Raw genomic sequence first — 17,104 nt, forward strand, 5'->3', positions numbered from 1 at the left:
GACCTTCGCGCTGTCTCTCGTGTCGCTTCAACGCGAACTCAACGTCGAAAGCAAAGCGCATACGAAGCTACCTGCACTCGGCGCATGCACTTTGTACCCGTCGCAGATCGCTTTGAAGATGAGGGCCGTGAGGCGCGCACTTCGCCCACATCGTAGATCGCTTTCAAGATACGACGCGCGCGCGGCCCGCGCTGTGAGCAACAGCCGACGAAGCAGAACGCACCCCCTCCTCTCTCTCTCATCGTCACCTCGCCCCCGTGCCTCGCGCGCGAAGGAAGACCGCGCGCTTCCTTCCTGCCTTCCTGCCTCGCGTTCGCTACATTGAGCCGCGACTGTTGGCTCACCCTCGTACGCTTTCATTTGCACACACTGCGTACGGCGCGCGGCGACGATTTTATCGCCGTTCGTTTTTATACGGAACCTCACGGCGACGACGACAGGTGAAATGCGCTTGGAGTGTCCATATAATTACTATCGCAATAAAACCGGAAAGAAGGAATGTTGACGTTTGATGTAGCACACGGGCTAGCCGAACAGCTCGACGGCGCTCAACTGACAGCACACACGAGACGCGCAAGAAGCGCAAAAAAAAAGTCACAGGCCTGCGCGGCGCACGCAGCGCAGTCAAAGCGTAAGCTGCTGGAACGTAAAGCCCCTCAAGAGTAGCTCCAATTTGGGCGCCACGCACAAGGTCTTCGCGGCAGTCTGTTCGCCTCGTTTTGACGAGAACGATCTGAACTGTCCGCCCGGCGTCGACGGCGAGCTGCGGTTGTAATGCTCTCTGCACAGCAGTTTGCTGATTAAGGCCTTACAACTACAACTTACATGTCGGGCGCGCCGCGTTTGTAGGCACCTTAACTAGATGGCACCACCATACTGGCGGAGGCTCGGCAGCTCGGGAGCGCGTTGATTGCGCGCCTCGTCTGAATCCCATATCGTCGTCTGCCCCTGCGGGCGCCTTGTTTGCAGGCATCTTACTTAGAACGCGCCACCACACTCGCGGAGGCTCGAGTCGTCTCCCCTGCGTTTGCCTTGGGGTATTTTCCGCGGCCCGATAGCAAGCGCTTGCGTGGCTCAGTGTGAGAGTATCCGGCTTCCACGCAACGGGTGCGGGCTGGATCCCGGCGGGAATAGGGTACTTTTTTTGCGTTTTCCGGCGATAGCGGTTACGCGGCGGACGCCGGCGGTGGCATCATCGCGAACCGAAACGGCTATTGGAATGAGCCCATAACAGCTTACGCTGTAAATAGTTAGTGACGTTTCACTTCGTGAACGCGCGGGACGCACAAGTATGTGGATCTCCGCGATGCATCGCCGCTTTTCTCTTTCCCCCTTCGCTCAACGCCATCTAGACTTTCCTCTTGATTTTCCATGCGCTCAGTGCGCTCCTGTGTCCTTTCCCGGGTGCGCGATTCTCTTCTCCACCTCCAGGCGCCAGAATACCTCAAAGTGCACATAGTAGTACGCTTTGAGGTCTTCGGTGTGGCGCCGCTTTCGCTATAACGAATGTGCTGGTGAACGGGCGTTCTATATGCGTGTGCAACGCCATGCAACATTTGCATGGGATTTTCAAGGGGATTTTACAGCTGTTCGATCGATATACTCAATACTTCGATATATGTGTGTTCGATATATTCGGGTTCTACTTATTACATCTGCAGAAATTCCTCAGCTACTCTAAATCTTGACAAGAAATGGAAAAATACCTGGTAAAAAAAGGGTGTTAAGCTAGCAACTACAATCTAACCATTGTTTTCCGCAAAAATATTTGGTGCTAGACTACAAATGTTCAAAGGTACTGAAGAAGGAATATATCTCTGCAAGTCGTATTTTGCAGGTGAATCTTCTGAAATGAGTGAACAACTGGTAAAGCCTAGTACTACATCCCAAAAACAGTTTGCAATCTTTGTGGTGTATCATCGTCCTACAACAGTAAACGTCATCTGTCATGCGTGCCTTCATTTTTTTTAACTCTGCGTTTCTGGTACTTGCAGTTCACGGATGGCACATGCGTTGTCTTCGCGACACAACATTCTTGGCAGGGCAGTAGCGAGAACGCAGAGTTTTCAAGAAAAAGGAAGCGGAAGCAGGATAGATCCAAAATATTGTCGTGGGACAAAGATACGGCCCAATATGTTTAAACTGTTTTTAGTGCGCAGATTCTCGCGAGAATGCATACGTATCGACGAATACGCAAAACGTTCGCGTAAGACCAAGACAAAAAGAACAGTTTGGAGACTTAAATTTAAATTTACGTTAAATGTATTCCAAGATTACTATCAAAAATAATGTTCAATGGGGAGAGGAGTTCTTTGGTAAAGCCAATATGCCGAAGAGTTAGTGAGCAAGTATACCTGGTCCAATAGCCACTCGGGTAATGCGAAGAAGGTCTACAGAATAATTTAAAATATGCTGCAATCCCCGGCACCTCCACCAAATGTAGTGTGACGATTCATTACAATACACTACTTCTCACGCAATCGAGGTCGCACCGGTAGTCCACGAACACTGATCGCGCACACAGCGACAGATAGATGCAAGAGCGTTTCTTCGTCCTAGTCTTGACTACATTTAGAATGCATGTGATGGGCACCCTTAAGTCATGAAAGGCTTGAATGTATAGTGCTATTACTAACCTATGCTGCCGAACTTGGAGGTCAACGAAAGAACTTCAAGAAACGCGCAGAACGTGCCATATGCGCTAGAATAGATAATGGTGGCCGTATAGTTCGGCGACAAGACGACGTCAGTACGCATTGAGAGCTAACATTGGTAGATATTTTAGTTGATAATATTAAAGCGATAAGAGGAGCTAGGCAATTACGCGTCATTTTGGTTCAATAGATAATCGCATATTTATTAAAGTAAGAGTGTATATTGTTAACTTAAGTAGGTGCCAACAAAAGAGAAAAGTATTTGCGAGTGGCAGGGGATGGAGTGTGTGATGATATTAAAAAGGTTGCAGGCATAGGTTACGTTCTATTCATATAAAACAGGAGCATTTGCGGCTCTCTTCTCCTGCGTCGTTCTGTGGATTCAGGGCGGCCGATGTTATGACCTCTAGATGTAAAGTGTGCTCAGGGAATATTTGAGCACGTCCCGTAAATGAAATAGAACGGAAATCGCCCATTCTTGCTCTGCAATGTCGAACACAGCCCAGCGGAAGTTCTTTGTGCGCACAGCGCTGCCATTGCAGGGACAGAATCCATCCTCAAAGACGCTTTCAATCGCGCGCAGGACAACAAAGGTGGCGACGAGGACGAAGAGGCCGAGCGGCTGGTGCCTATCGACCGGCTGCGCGAGCTGCTGGACCCGGCCGTGCTGACAGGCTCGGTGTACCCGTCTCACGTGCGCGAACTGCGCCTGCTCAGCGAAGAGGCGCACCGCTGGCTGTCGCGACGCACCATCGGGGGACCACTGGGCCTGGACCTTGGCTGCGGAACCATGGTGCAGTTCCCGCTGCTGCTCGCCAACGGATACGTCGACACCCTGGTGGTCGCCCACTTCCTGGACCAGACGCGCTCCTTGCTCCAGACTTGGCTGCGGGACGACCGCGACAACGCGCTCAACCTGAACGGCATGCTCGGCGCCACCGCGCAGCTCACCGGCAAGAAGTAAGGGCCTCCTCGTCTGTCCTGCGCCTCGCGACCGGTACTCGCTCCGCGGTGGCCTATAGACCAGCGCCCGTATTCACAAAAAGCTCTTACGATAGAATCGTTTGTAAGAGAGATGCGAGCCAATGCCGTTGCTGGACATATCATTAGCGAGGGCGGATGACAAATGGTCTATAGACCAGCGCCCGTATTCGCAAAAAGCTCTTACGATAGAATCGTTCGTAAGAGAGAATGCGAGCCAATGCCGTTGCTGGATATATCCGTTAGCGAGGGCGGATGACAAATGGTCTATAGACCCCCGTCCGTATTCACAAAAAGCTCTTACGATAGAATTGTTCGTAAGAGAGAATACGAGCCAATCCCGTTGCACAAAAAAACGTATATTTACAAATATTTACAAGTAAAGCGGGTAGACAAGCGACCTCCTCGTCGAGCCATGGCTTGAATCAATAAACCATAGGCTGGTTGGCAGTCGAGAAATCGGGCGCAAGAGGGGCTGGTGACATTGCTTCTAGTTACGATGAACGATGCGTGGGAGTGTTCGAAGCCGGCGATTGTAAAGTCGGTGGTGGTTCTTCCCATGTTGATGATGCGGCAGTATTGTTCCCGCCTGGTGAATTTCCGGATGATACGGCGGGATTTTAGAGCGATATCTCTACTACTCCAGCTACAAACCGTAAATCTGACCTTCAAGTTCAGCGAATGTCAAACTGGGACTTAAGCCTGCCACTACCCGCGGAACGCTCGCTCAGCAATTCTGATGGTGCGCAGGGCGCGTTCGAAAAGCCGACCTCCGGTTGTTCTCACGCGATTGCCAAGGCGCGTCGATATCGAGGCCTAGACCAATCTAGGCCGATGTCGTGAGTCGAAACCGAACGTCGTCTTTTCGAACGCGTAAAAGAGGCGGCCCAGGTCACCGTCGTCATCGTGTTAAGAGTTAATTCAGGCACTCCAAAGCACGACCTTCAATGCAAGTCGAACCCTCGAGCTTATGTGGGAGTCGAACCCACCACCTTTGGCGTTAAGGCAAACTGATTAGGCAGAGTTAATTAATGCACTTGAACCCACGACTTTGTCGAAGTGCTCGAGTGCTGGTAGTTTCTTATGCGCTGTGCTTTCGATCCGCGTTGAAGCGAGACGCATCATGAAGGTGAATTCGCTCGCTGCTGCTGTCCCCAGCCATGGTGACGACTCACCCTGTCCCCTTTCTCTCCCACTTTCCCCTCCCTGTTGGCGCTGAGCCGTGCTCCCTCAAGGGCTGCAGAAGATAGCGTCAACCTTTCCCTTTCCACTCGAACCACTTACTACCGCGCCAAGTAGCGTCTGTGTCTTGTGGTGCATTTGTAGATGCGGTAGCTGCTGACGGCGCCGAGCAGCGTCCGTTCCTTTTCCCAAAGCAAGCACACTGTGCTATCGCTCCACAAACTTGGTTTAACCGCGTTCAACCACGGCAAATTTTGCTTGTTCTAATCGCACCTCTGGACTCCTTGAAGCCCTTGGATGCTGCGAGAGCAGCGGTTATGGAAACAAGTCCACAATAGAGATTAGCGAGAGGCGATTGGAAGATTGGTGGAAGAAAAGTAGGGAAACGACAAACAACGTACAATAACAAAGTTCCCAATGGGGGTTCAGAAAGTTCGGTGATAAAAATCCTTCGTGTTTTTTGGTGACAGGTAGGACATTAGGCAATACAGGGTGTTTCAGCTAACTTGGGTCAAGCATTAAAAAAAACACGGGCGCTACGCGTGTCGAATTGGCTCAGTATTGTTCTGAGCCATATGGGGCACGTCGTGATATTTTTTTAATCCGCTAGCCTGGGTAATTAAGAGAGATTGTTTAATTAACTTTTTAAATAGTAATTCTAGCGAAAATCGTCAATGCAAAAGTTGTAGCGCTTCTTCAGAAATTGTAGCACTTCTTGTGCGCATTGCTTGTCCTTCCACCTGTTGCGGCAGATTTTCACAGCCCAATTTCTCAGCCCTGCCTCGAACGTATTGCTCTCTCTCAATCGTTTAGTCCTTTCGTGCCTTTATTTTCTCTTGTACCTTCCTACATACATATGCATTGATATTGTAGTATCTATAGTCGGTATCTATGTTATGTTTGCTCATTTGTTTTTAAACAAATCATTTGTTGCTTAGCACACCCTGCTTTGGCTGTGTATTTGTAGCTCACCGTAGATGGCACAGTTTAATTGTTGTCTACGTAGATTTTTTATTACATTTGGCATTGCGGTGATTAGGCTTTTCATATGGCATTTTTTGCGTTTGTATGCCTACTCTAAGGACCATGATGTTCGGGTAATATTTACTAGTATCATCTCGTGCGTACTTCTTTTCTGTTTTTAGTTTGATGTATTGCGCGCTATTGCGTTGTGCGAATAATGTTTTTTGTTTCGTGATGCCTTTTTTTTTTCCTTGTTGAAATGCGCTTCTTTTACGTTGATGTAACCGTATTCCCGCCTTAGTCAATGCCTTCGTGAAGGCATGTAAGGCGCTCTTAAATAGGTATATTAAAACAATTAACATGCGGAAAGCGGCAAGTAATTTTGTCGTTGTTGTTTTAATCATTACAGTTTTAGTTACGGTAATGCCTTCTTGGGCTGCAACTACATATACTAGTAAACGAGTAAATAATTGCATAATTCATCATTTCACGCTTTGTGCACAATTTCTCGCTCGATCCAGCCTTGAAACTGATGCACGCAGCAGCTAATGCAGGCAGCAGAACATTCAGAGTTTCTGTAATCCGAAAAATAAAAAATAACTTGATATCTTACAAAGGGACCTTCTGACAGTGTCCACGTGGTGCGAGAGCGGGAGCATAAAATTAAATTGTGCCAAGTGCAATGTTGTTCGCTTCACTAACAAGAGGGCACCACTTGTTACAAATGGTAGTCCAGTCTTGGACTACCATTGCTCTGCTTGGGATCCCGAAACCAGCACATTCATTATTCAACTGAACGAATACAATAACACGCAGCCCCGTTCGTTACAGCCAACTATGATTTCACTCAGAGCTCATCACAAGTACATCACAAATTTTCTAAGGCGTCATTTCTGGAGAGGCCCCCATAAGGTAAGGGACACTTTATTTAAAAAACGTTTGTCCAGTCTTGGACTACCACTGTTCTGCTTGGGATCCAGAAACACACATCCATTCATCAACTGTAACCAAAACAAAGACGCACAGCCCGGTTCATTACCGCCAACTATGATTTCACTCAGAGCTCATCACAAATACGTGTTAATTTGGGATGGCCACTCCTCGGGAACCGACGGAAATATTTATGACAAACTTTTTTTTAAACGAAAGTATTTCGTGCCAGGGTCCACCATCAACTTCCTACGGATGTGACGCCGGCGCGAACGCGTGAAATGTGCTCCCTTTACAAAAGGTCCCTAGATAAAGCATTATCTTGACAGGGATGGCGCCGCCATATAGGAGCAGCGAAGTAGTGCATCATGACGCTAACGAGCGCCGACAGTGAGCGCCTAGGTAGTCTCACTGCAGCGGAGGCTACAAGGCAGTGTAGCCTGGTGTAGGCGGTGTAGGCCTTCTGCTGAGAGGACGACTAGGGTCGACGCAGTTTCCGCACATTGTCTTTCGCGTCGGATTATGACGCCTCGGCGCCTACCAAGTCCAGCTTCAACGTGCATCAGTAGTGCTTACACGCCACACACTGCTTCGCTTGCGATGACACCAGCTAAGAAAACTGCTGCGTTATGCGGCGCAGAAAGGCAGCGACATCGACCGGCAAATCTTGTTTTAGTCCTGCGAGAGACGCGCCTGCGTGAAGCAGAACGCCTTCGCGCGTTCGCGGCGCACGCTCCCAACTCTGCCACTCGCATTCCTGAAGCTGAGCACGTCGCCACTCAACTGGCTGCGCAAGACACTACGGACCAAAATGCTCGAACTTTCGCCGAAGCGACTCGGCAGCAGGACGCCGCTCGTCAACAGAACGCCGCGCGCCAGGCAAACCTGCAACATGGTCGCCGACTCGCAAATCGTGCTCCTTTAACTTCAGCGGACCATGAGTTCACGAATCGAATTACTAACAACACGTTCGTTTTCGCTTGTGTACGGTTTGCGAACGCCTGTGTTTTATGGTGAAATTGCACAGTGCTTTGGTGCGTACAATGCAGTGTCTCCGGGGGGTGTTTCCCGGTCGCGAGTCGTTCGGCAACTTTCGGTTGTGTGGCAATTGTCGATGATTTCTGTGCAGTGGTAGGGTGCCACAGATTGCTACTGGCAACTTAATTCTTCACGTACCATAAACATGCAACAGCTCCTGCGAAGACACGTTTCACTTTCGTGTTCTACCAATTCCTATGAAAGAGGGATCAACCATTTTATTGCGACAGCAATTATATGGACACTCCAAAGCAGATTTCTGCCGTCGGCGTCGCCGTCGTCGTCGCCGTCGCCGTTGCCGTGAGGTTCCGTATGACGTCAATGGAGATGAAATCGTCGCCGCGCGCCGCCGAACGCTGTATGTGCGAGTGAAAGGGGGCGAGGGACGCTCTCTTTCACGGGGAGTGAACCCACGGCTGAGAACAAACAGCGTTCTGCGCCGTGCGTCCTTAAGGGCTGCAGAAGTAGGCTTCTCTTTCCTCCTTTACAATCATCATATATGTAGAGCAAACGCGCCTTCTTCCGACGCGCGAAAGGCGGGGGGGGGGGGGCGGAGGGAAGGGAGGTGACTTTTAACTGCGGCACCAAGTGCCTATTTATATCAGAGGCTCCGGCAACAGTCAGCAACGCCGCACGCATTTTGTGCGAACGCGGGCAAAACGCCGACGGCATCGACATTAGTTCTGCGTGTTGCCGGTGCTGCTGCATGTCCAAGTTTATACAGCTGATAAAGCTACTATCATTACTCCGTATAGCTCTCTACAAATTTGCTATCGCAATTGATGCTTCGCCTTTCAGGTGAAACTGCGACCACTTTTTTTTTCTTAAATTAAAACAAGGCGAGACAGGAACCTACCTACCGGCCTTACCCACCTACCTACCTACAGCAATTTTACACGAATTCGGCAAAGAAACCTTCGTTAAAAAAGTGGGCTGCAATCCACGCTGTGAAGGTGGTTGGCCAGCCATTCTATGGTATCACCTGATCCTATAGACCAATGTGACGTAGCCTTGAATTGGGTCCTGCCGAGCCTGAGCATGACGCCGTTGTGCATATTGACGCTGCTGTTGCCGTCACCGCACATCGTGTTTACGCAGCTCTTCGGGAGTCCTAACTATGCGGGACCTTTCCATAGCGCAATCACAACACAAATGAAATCATTTTCTAGGCAGGTTCTTACATATGAAAGTGTAGTGACGTCACTCCCTGCTTCGTATGCTACAGTTGCCGCTTCCCGGCAACTGCAGCTTATGCAACCGTAACCTTTACCGGGAAACGCTTGAGGCGAACGCTATGCACAAAGGCGAGCTTTCTGATTAATTTTTTCCTCCACGGACGGCGCCGCCACTGCCGCAGATGCACGGAGGCGAGCGCCATCTGGTGGTGTTTAAAGAAATCTAGCAGCACACGCTGCGTGCGCCTTGCGCTGTGATTGGTTGAGCTTTCTGCCCACGGAGACTAAGAAATCCATGGATCTTAGTCATATACAGCTTCGCTGCAAAAAACGAGCAACACCTGTGCCGCCCTCTGCAGTCCAAGAGGGCGACCACGCTTTGGTGCTGATGGCGTGAACCTCGCCTGTTAATGTGGCTATACACCTCAGCTTGGTCCTTGTTTATTACGAAATCCTATATTTATTGTTTCGTCATATAACAGGAAATGGCGAGAATTTTTTCGACATCCGGGCGTTCGGCCCGAATACACACTCTGGTACTGCGGCGCGGGAGGGCGAACTGTGCGCAACCCCGGCAGAAGCCCCACACTTCAAAGAGGGCGCGTATTTGCAGGCCCGCTCAGCTCAAGGAACAGCTTCGTGGCCGCGTGTCGGACGTGGTGTCATGCGATCTGTTCAACCGCGAGAAGGGCAAGTTCCTGCCTGAGAAGCATGACCGTGAAGGCGTCTACGACGTTGTCGTCACCTCCATGCTGCTCGAGGCCGTCATCCAGGACCTGGACACCTACGCCAGGGTCATCAAGAGGCACAGTTCCTTCTTTCTATTTCTATCTCTCTCGAATGGACGCTGCATGCGAAATGTGGGTATGGCAATATAAGATGTGAATTATTGATCCAACCTGCCTGACCCCAGCTGCACGGCTGGCCCCTGGCCTAGGGTGTATACGGTATATGTGTAAGTCGGTAGCGGTACGCTAAATATACATAATGTGCAAGGCACCTGGCCTATGTATACGGATATGCTTCAGTAGCGGTACGCTAAATTAGGCCTACATAATTTACAGCCGCACAAATTTTTAACTAGCGTGCGTGAGCGGCGACTTTCTGTGCGCCAGCACCTTAAATTAGAAACAAACTTACAAATGACTATGCTATCTTCACGAGCTTTGTGAGCATAGTCAGATAACATAGTAATTTGTAAGTTTGTTCCTAATTTAAGGTGCTGTCGCACAGAAAGTCGCCACTCGCGCATGGTAGTTGGAGATTTGGACGGCTGTACATGTACAGCTGCATTCCGCTATCTAGGCTATCAAGGACATTCAAAATGTCATCGTATCATTTTCGTTTCAATAGAAAGGCAAATGGAAGCGATGTTGTGCGAGGCCCGCGTTTTTGGATTTGGCCGAGCCACGAATCTGCATTGATATCGCACTCGTACAGCAGTAACGTATGTCTGCAGCGAGCTCGTATGTTTTTCTGAGCACCACTGTCATGCTTTCCGTCTCCTCGTTCCCGCACACTGCTAACCCATATTCAGTGTCAGTCGCGTGCTAGACAGTTACGGTGAGGTCAGCCAGGTTTCCCTCGTCTCATTCTACCAATCTATGACTCTCTGTTCTTAATCATGGCATTAAACGATACCCCGCTATAAAGAAAATCGAAGTGACCGTAAGCTATCCTGTCGTGGTTCCAACGAGATGTCACTTTCAGTATGTTTCTCAACATCGATTGTTGGCACTAGCTTAGTCGTGATTGGAACACGTGAGTGGCGTAACGAGAAAAGTGGCTGGTTTGTGCTTTCGAACTTGAGACCAGACCTTCACTGCGATATGAATTATACGGACGCCTTGAGGTGCATTCACACCGGCCCCGCCACCGCCATTCCGTCCCACTATCGACGGCGCGTGCGCGGAAGGTTAGAGGGTCTACAGATTCACGGACGTTGTTCGAGATATTAATTATCGAACTTTGCGGAGAAATGCATTGGCGTTCCAGTTAGTATCTTAACAAAACGTCGCTTTATGCATTCAAGCGCAAAATTAACTGGAACGCCAATGCATTTCTCCGCAAAGTTCGGGAATTAATCTCTAAACTGATGTCATCCTGAGAATTAATTCTAAGTGGATCCGCCTTGCGAACTCCACGGGTACCATTTGTAAATTGCAATATGGGCCATGAGGTGATTAGTTAAAAACTTGATTAGTAAAATTTTGTTAATTAGTCGATTATGCATTTCAATTTTTTGTGCAAGTAATGTCCGCCTCTTCGAGTATACCAGCTCATTAACTAGAATTGGGGTATCTGCCACAGGCAACCTTAAATAAATTTTGAAAGTGTTCGCTGAAACACCCTGTGTATATATATATATATATATATATATATATATATATATATATATATATATGGTCACGTAGTAGTGACGGTGAAGAAAACAGTCGTAAAACTGTGTATGACGAAACTGATGCTTTATTGGGTGATCCTTTATTGCCCACAAAAGCAAGCTACACTCGAAGCACAACGATAGCGGCGAACAGTCGGCGATCGTCGAAATCTGATCAGCGGCGAAACGCATCGACTTTTATACATGAGTAATCGAAGGTTCCAGAGTAACCCCTAGTGCCCGCGTGTCCTCCAGAAAGTACTAGACAATTCACGTCGCTCATACAATCAGATTACATAAGCGTCGGTGACAACAGACAGCGGATAGGAGCATCGATAACGTTCGCGAAACTTGCTACACATCCAGGCGCGTCATGTGCCTAGCAATAATGTTTAACATTTGTAGCCGGTGAAAGATAAACAAGTACATGTGTCAATAGATAGATAGATAGATAGATAGATAGATAGATAGATAGATAGATAGATAGATAGATAGATAGATAGATAGATAGATAGATAGATAGATAGATAGATAGATAGATAGATAGATAGATAGATAGAACATTTCTAATATCGAAATGCGTTTGCAGTTGTTACACGAAAACACAGAACAGGACGGTGACAAGAAACATACAACATACAGCTCTATACCAACTGTTTAATGCAATTCGCCAATAATGTTACCTCGCAATTTCTAGACCGTGCCGGTATATAACCTCTTTCACCCCAGCTTGGATAACTGGCTAGTCCTTGGTCCATGACAAAGCATCGGGCTGCTTGTTCTGCTGAAGGAACCACGTTCGAAACTAGCCGTTGGACCAACTTTGGTCATTGGATATGTACACTGGATATGTGCCGCTCTTCAATGACAAAAAAAATCGCCACCCATTCCACTTCGTGAAGATCGTCGAGGACCGAATCCGTGCATTCGCGGCCGCTTGGCTGGCCCGAACGGCGCTACTTGCGGGGGATGGGACGCGTCGGCATCCACTGGCAACAGCGTTCTTAGCGCGTTCCTGGCGCTTTTTTTTTTTCTACGACGTTCCGAGACAAGAGTCCTTGACCAAAGCTCCGTATATACAACCAACGATAACGCGAACTCCTCTCTCACCCCACTCCTCCGTCGACCTACTTTTTTCCTACACCGCCATTGGTTGGCGCGCCTCACGCTCTCCCCCTTAAACGCGAGTATTCGACGGCGCGACTAACGTCAACCCCCCTCCCCGTTCTCCTTTTCATCTGCACCCTCTCACAGCATTCGCACAGGGGAAAGGGGGTCACTCCAACCCCTTCCCCCTGTTGAGCTCTTCTTTTCCTCTCCTCTCCCGCTAGGTCACTTGGCCCCTTTTTAGCAAACTCCGACAACGACGGCACATGGTCCGCATAAACAGCTTCGCTGTAAAAGAATGTTTCAAAATTTATCCGGTGCTGGCCGGTATCGAAACCGTGTTATACATACTCGGCCAAGAGCGGAATTCGCGGTGGCGCCGAGAGATGGCGCAGCACGCCCAGAGGGAAGTGCGGCTGCAGTTCACGCTTTACACGTGACCCGTTTCGGCGGTGAAATTACGATGTGTCTCTACATTGCTTTAGAAGTTTCTTTGAAACGCACAAAGACGACGACCAACAGGACAAGGCGCTTACTCGCATCTGAAATATTTATTAGGCAGACTTAACATATATACGTCAAAGTAATCGCGTATGTCGAACATAGCAAGGGAAACAAATCAAAGTGATGGCCGATAGTTATTCTAGCGAAAGTCGCTAATATAAAGCCGAATGTGCATGTGTGCTAGCTAGCAATAAAGAAAATAAATTCTTTATCCTGTCTTGCTACACCGTACGGCTTTTTTTATGAGGACAAGTAAGTACCTAGGACAAGTAAGCAAGGCCCTTCTTTTCACATCCTGTGCAACATCGGGTGTTTGCCCGCCGCGGTGCAGGGTCCACGGCCTGCTGCGTCGGCAGGGCCACCTGATGATGAGCGGTGTGCTGGGCATGACCTACTGGGACATGAAGGCGGGCAAGTTCAACTGCGTCACCCTCACCAAGGAGAACGTGGAGAAGGTGATGCGCGACGCCGGCTTCATGGACTTCGAGTGGACCATCGTGGACCGCGAGTACTTCCACTCGGTCAGCGACTACACAAAGTCCTTCCTGGTGCTCGCCCGCAAGCCCTAGACCTCCCACCCAGGACCACAATAAATCGCTCTCCTGGTATTCACCGTGCTCAGCTTGCTGTTTCTATGGCATGCGATGTAGTACAACTCCGCTGAGCGGTGGCCAGCAGTCATAGAAAGCCGTAAGAGGCAGAGCTCTGCACTTTCCGCGGATGCAGCTTTTGCCTTTGCCGAAGGAAGAAAAATGAAAACTTATAGATTAACCTAGCATGTCTGAAACGTTGCGTACAAGATGATTATTTTTCCCAGCTGCACCAATTCTTTTCCTTAAATTCTAAAGTAATAAAACTCACGATGACCTTACCCTTACCATCGTGTGGCCTGATTGGCAGCCTTTGATAGGCGGCAATTGGCGTAGTTATGTACGCGATTAAGGAGAGTTGTGTTAACATCTTTTATTGCAAAGCATTGTTCTTCGAGTCCAGCCACTTTCTGTCGGGTGTGCCTATATCGCTGTTTTCGTGGTCCGACTCTGGTGATAATTCAGTCTAAAATTATGTGCTACTGTTCAGAACAAAAGGAGGAGTGCCCGATCACCACGCGAAGGGGCAGGGGGAACGGGGTTCTATTAAAGTAGTCGCAGCTAGTAATCTTAACCGACGGATGCGTAGTCGCTTCGTTCCTTATATTATGGTGCCGAAGCTTGAGAAGGAGACTGCCGTCCGCACAACCGACCATCCACCGACTACATCGTCAGCGTGACGTCATTCGAAGGGCGCTACCCGTGTCATCGCCGCCGCAACCGAAGCCTTGTAAGAAACCGAACCAACGCCTACCGTCTTGCAAGTGCTCCTAAACGAAGTCGATGACAAAGACAATTGCCTCGCTGGTATCGACGCTAAAATCGAAGAGCTGCTGATCGACGACGACGAATACGAAGCCGAATTTACCGAGGCGACCGAATACCACGAGATTATCCGTCACGTCATCAGCCGTGTTCGTTTTTGCCTTCATTCCCGATCAATACCGACTGCCGCCAGCCCTTTGCGAGGACAGCAGGCAGTATAATCCAGTCTATCCACCCGGTAAGCAGGCGAATGTCAGCGCAAACGCCAGACCACTGACACCGCGCGTACAGCAACCGAATGTCCAGACCGAAACCATTCGCCGTGCAACGTGCGGGGAACAGACGGGGATCAGCTGAATGGTACAACCCACGTTGGACGACATTCCGTAAACACCTGCCCACTCGCCGAATCTGCCGTACCGTGTGCACAATGTAGTGCCCACAGTGCAGCAGATTCGGAGCCTATCGATAATCGGAATTACAAACAAGAAAATCGCTACCACTCCTGTTCCTCCCACCACCACCACCGCAGTAAGCAGAACGAACGCCACCGGCGAAGCAGTGGTCGGAACCACGAGCATCAATACAGCATATCGATGACATACTCGAGGCCTCCTATGACCATCAACAACAAAAGTAACATGAAGGACAACCGCCTCAAGAATGACTGCTTTGCCATTGAGAAGTACCATTACGTGCAGCCACCCTGGTTCAGGTCATCCCGGTACGAGCGCTATCGTATCGAGGACGTCACAAACCCGACCGGGTCATTTGCGACTGCACCGACATCTCATCGACCAGCAGAGCTACATCCCACCGACAATACCGGCAAGTTCACCACAGCCAGAAATGCCCGACCACTCTTAAGTTCGACGACTTCATCCAAGGTGGAGCGAATGCGTGCAACTTTCTCGGCACTGCTATGACCTGCCGCGAACCGCCACGCAGAAGTACCACCCGACGCCTTCGGGGCGTCTACATTCATAACGAGAACGACGACATGGAAGACCTGCTCATGATCCACAGATTCAAGAAGAAATATCAGCAATCTCCTCCGGTGCCTCTAGTTTCTCCAGTCATTCACGCGCCGTCAGATGACTCACGGGCTTTCGTTACAGCCTGGTGGGACGCCAGCAGCAACCGCCGCCGCCGCCGCCGCATGCGCGTCCGGCTGTTTCAGACGCAGACAGGCGACGAGCGTAGCTACGAGTCCGCCATTTCAACCGCCGCCAAGTCGAAAACTTTGTACGCACGAACAATTTTAAAAGTTCGTAAAGGTTTGTGACTCTACGGAGAGAAGAAAGGCGAAATACCGCAAGATAGTGCTGAAGTACGTTTTATGGCGATAGCGATTACATGTACACTCCAAGCGCATTTCTGCCGTCGCCGTCACCGTGAGGTTCCGCAGTGCGTTCGCTTTCACGGAGAGCGAACGCACGGCGGAGAGCAAGCGCGACTCTTCCGTCGTGCGAAAGGCCGCAGGGGGATGGGAGGGAGTGAGGGGAGGCGACGTTTAGCTAGAGTGTACGAGAGTACGGTTCCATTGTCAAGTACACTCTAGTTTAGCGGCGGCACCAAATGCGTATCTTGCGACCGGGCGCAAGGGTAACTGGCGACTCAATCTTCCACGCAAAGGGAGGAAAGCGGGAAGGAAGCGCGGGAGGGAGGAGGCGCGTCTTCTATACTCTGCCAGCAACTGCGTACTTTTACTTTGCGCAGCTGAGGGCTGTCGCGCGCACCGTATCTTGAAAGCGACCTCCACACGGCTCTTACCGGGCTTCTTCGATTTTCGGAGTTCTGAGCCGCTATTCTGGACATTCCGCCATTTTCTTCGAGGCGTGACGTAGGCGTGCCGCTTACAAAATGGCGCTGATAGCCCCAATTTTCTTTCGTAACGTGACGCAAATTTGGCGTTTCGCCTAAGAAACTGTAATGTAGGCATTGAACCTAGCGTTTTTTTATAAAGGAAAACAGTTTTCCTCCCCAGTAAAAATAAAGCAGCTAGCTCAAAGCGTACGATTATTCCATCCAAATTGTTTCTCGCTTCCGTCGTCTGCATGCTGTCGTCTGCTTTATTGGCTAGGATGCGTGTCCTCGGGAAAACGGAATGAGTCATCGTATATTGGCGCCCTCGCGCTTGCTTTCTAGCTTGAGCAACGCCTTCTATAGACGTTTTCACGAGGGCGCTCCCGACGGTCTGGCGTGGAGAGTATGTGTCAGTGTTGCCTGTTCGGTCTGGACTGTGAGCTTGCCTTGCGCTTGCATTGCGGAGTGGTAGCTTTCCTTCGATGTTTACGTTTATTTTTGTCACGAATGACTTAGGCTCGTAAATAATGGCATATACACTCATGAAAAGGCTACAGGCCCGCACTGTGCAGTTTACGGGTGCACAAACAACCAGCGGAAAATAACGATTTTGGGGACTAAGTGTGTCCACAACACAGCACTCCGCGCGACCACTGCCGCGATGTGGTATGCTCACGCTTCACCGGTTTCCTGCATCACCTAAGGACTTGGCATTTCAGTCTAATGTGCACCAATGCACACATCAGTAAAATAACGCATTTTGGTAAACTCTTTTCGGCCCATTTCCCAACAGGTTGCGAGAATTGTCAGCTCTTCGATGCAATATTTTCTCGTATGTAGTGGCAGAGGCTACATTTGTTATTCTTTCAAACACGACTTCATTCAAGTGCCTAGTAGGGGGTCACACGGCGCACCTTTGATTGTGATCGAGCCCGATATGGGTCAAATTCCTTGGTCGCGATTGGCTTCTTTGCTCAATCTGCGGAAGGGAGCCATGCAATCACGGTCGAACATTCAGATCCAGATCGG

The 17,104-nt window shown here is 49.6% G+C and overlaps 1 protein-coding gene across 1 annotated transcript in view; it reads left to right on the forward strand.

The window, feature by feature from the left end:
* Positions 1-13,514, forward strand: part of LOC119435429 (indolethylamine N-methyltransferase) — a gene marked incomplete at its 5' end in the record, with an annotated part of 34,477 nt that extends 20,963 nt beyond the window's left edge. The window contains 3 exons of the mRNA XM_049659833.1: positions 3,238-3,614; positions 9,537-9,728; positions 13,246-13,514. Of these exons, the coding sequence (XP_049515790.1) occupies positions 3,238-3,614; positions 9,537-9,728; positions 13,246-13,483 (807 nt within the window). The remainder of the gene's footprint in view (positions 1-3,237; positions 3,615-9,536; positions 9,729-13,245) is intronic.
* Positions 13,515-17,104: the final 3,590 nt, after the last annotated feature.

Source organism: Dermacentor silvarum, unplaced genomic scaffold, assembly GCF_013339745.2.
Source record: "Dermacentor silvarum isolate Dsil-2018 unplaced genomic scaffold, BIME_Dsil_1.4 Seq7, whole genome shotgun sequence".
NCBI lineage: Eukaryota > Metazoa > Arthropoda > Arachnida > Ixodida > Ixodidae > Dermacentor > Dermacentor silvarum.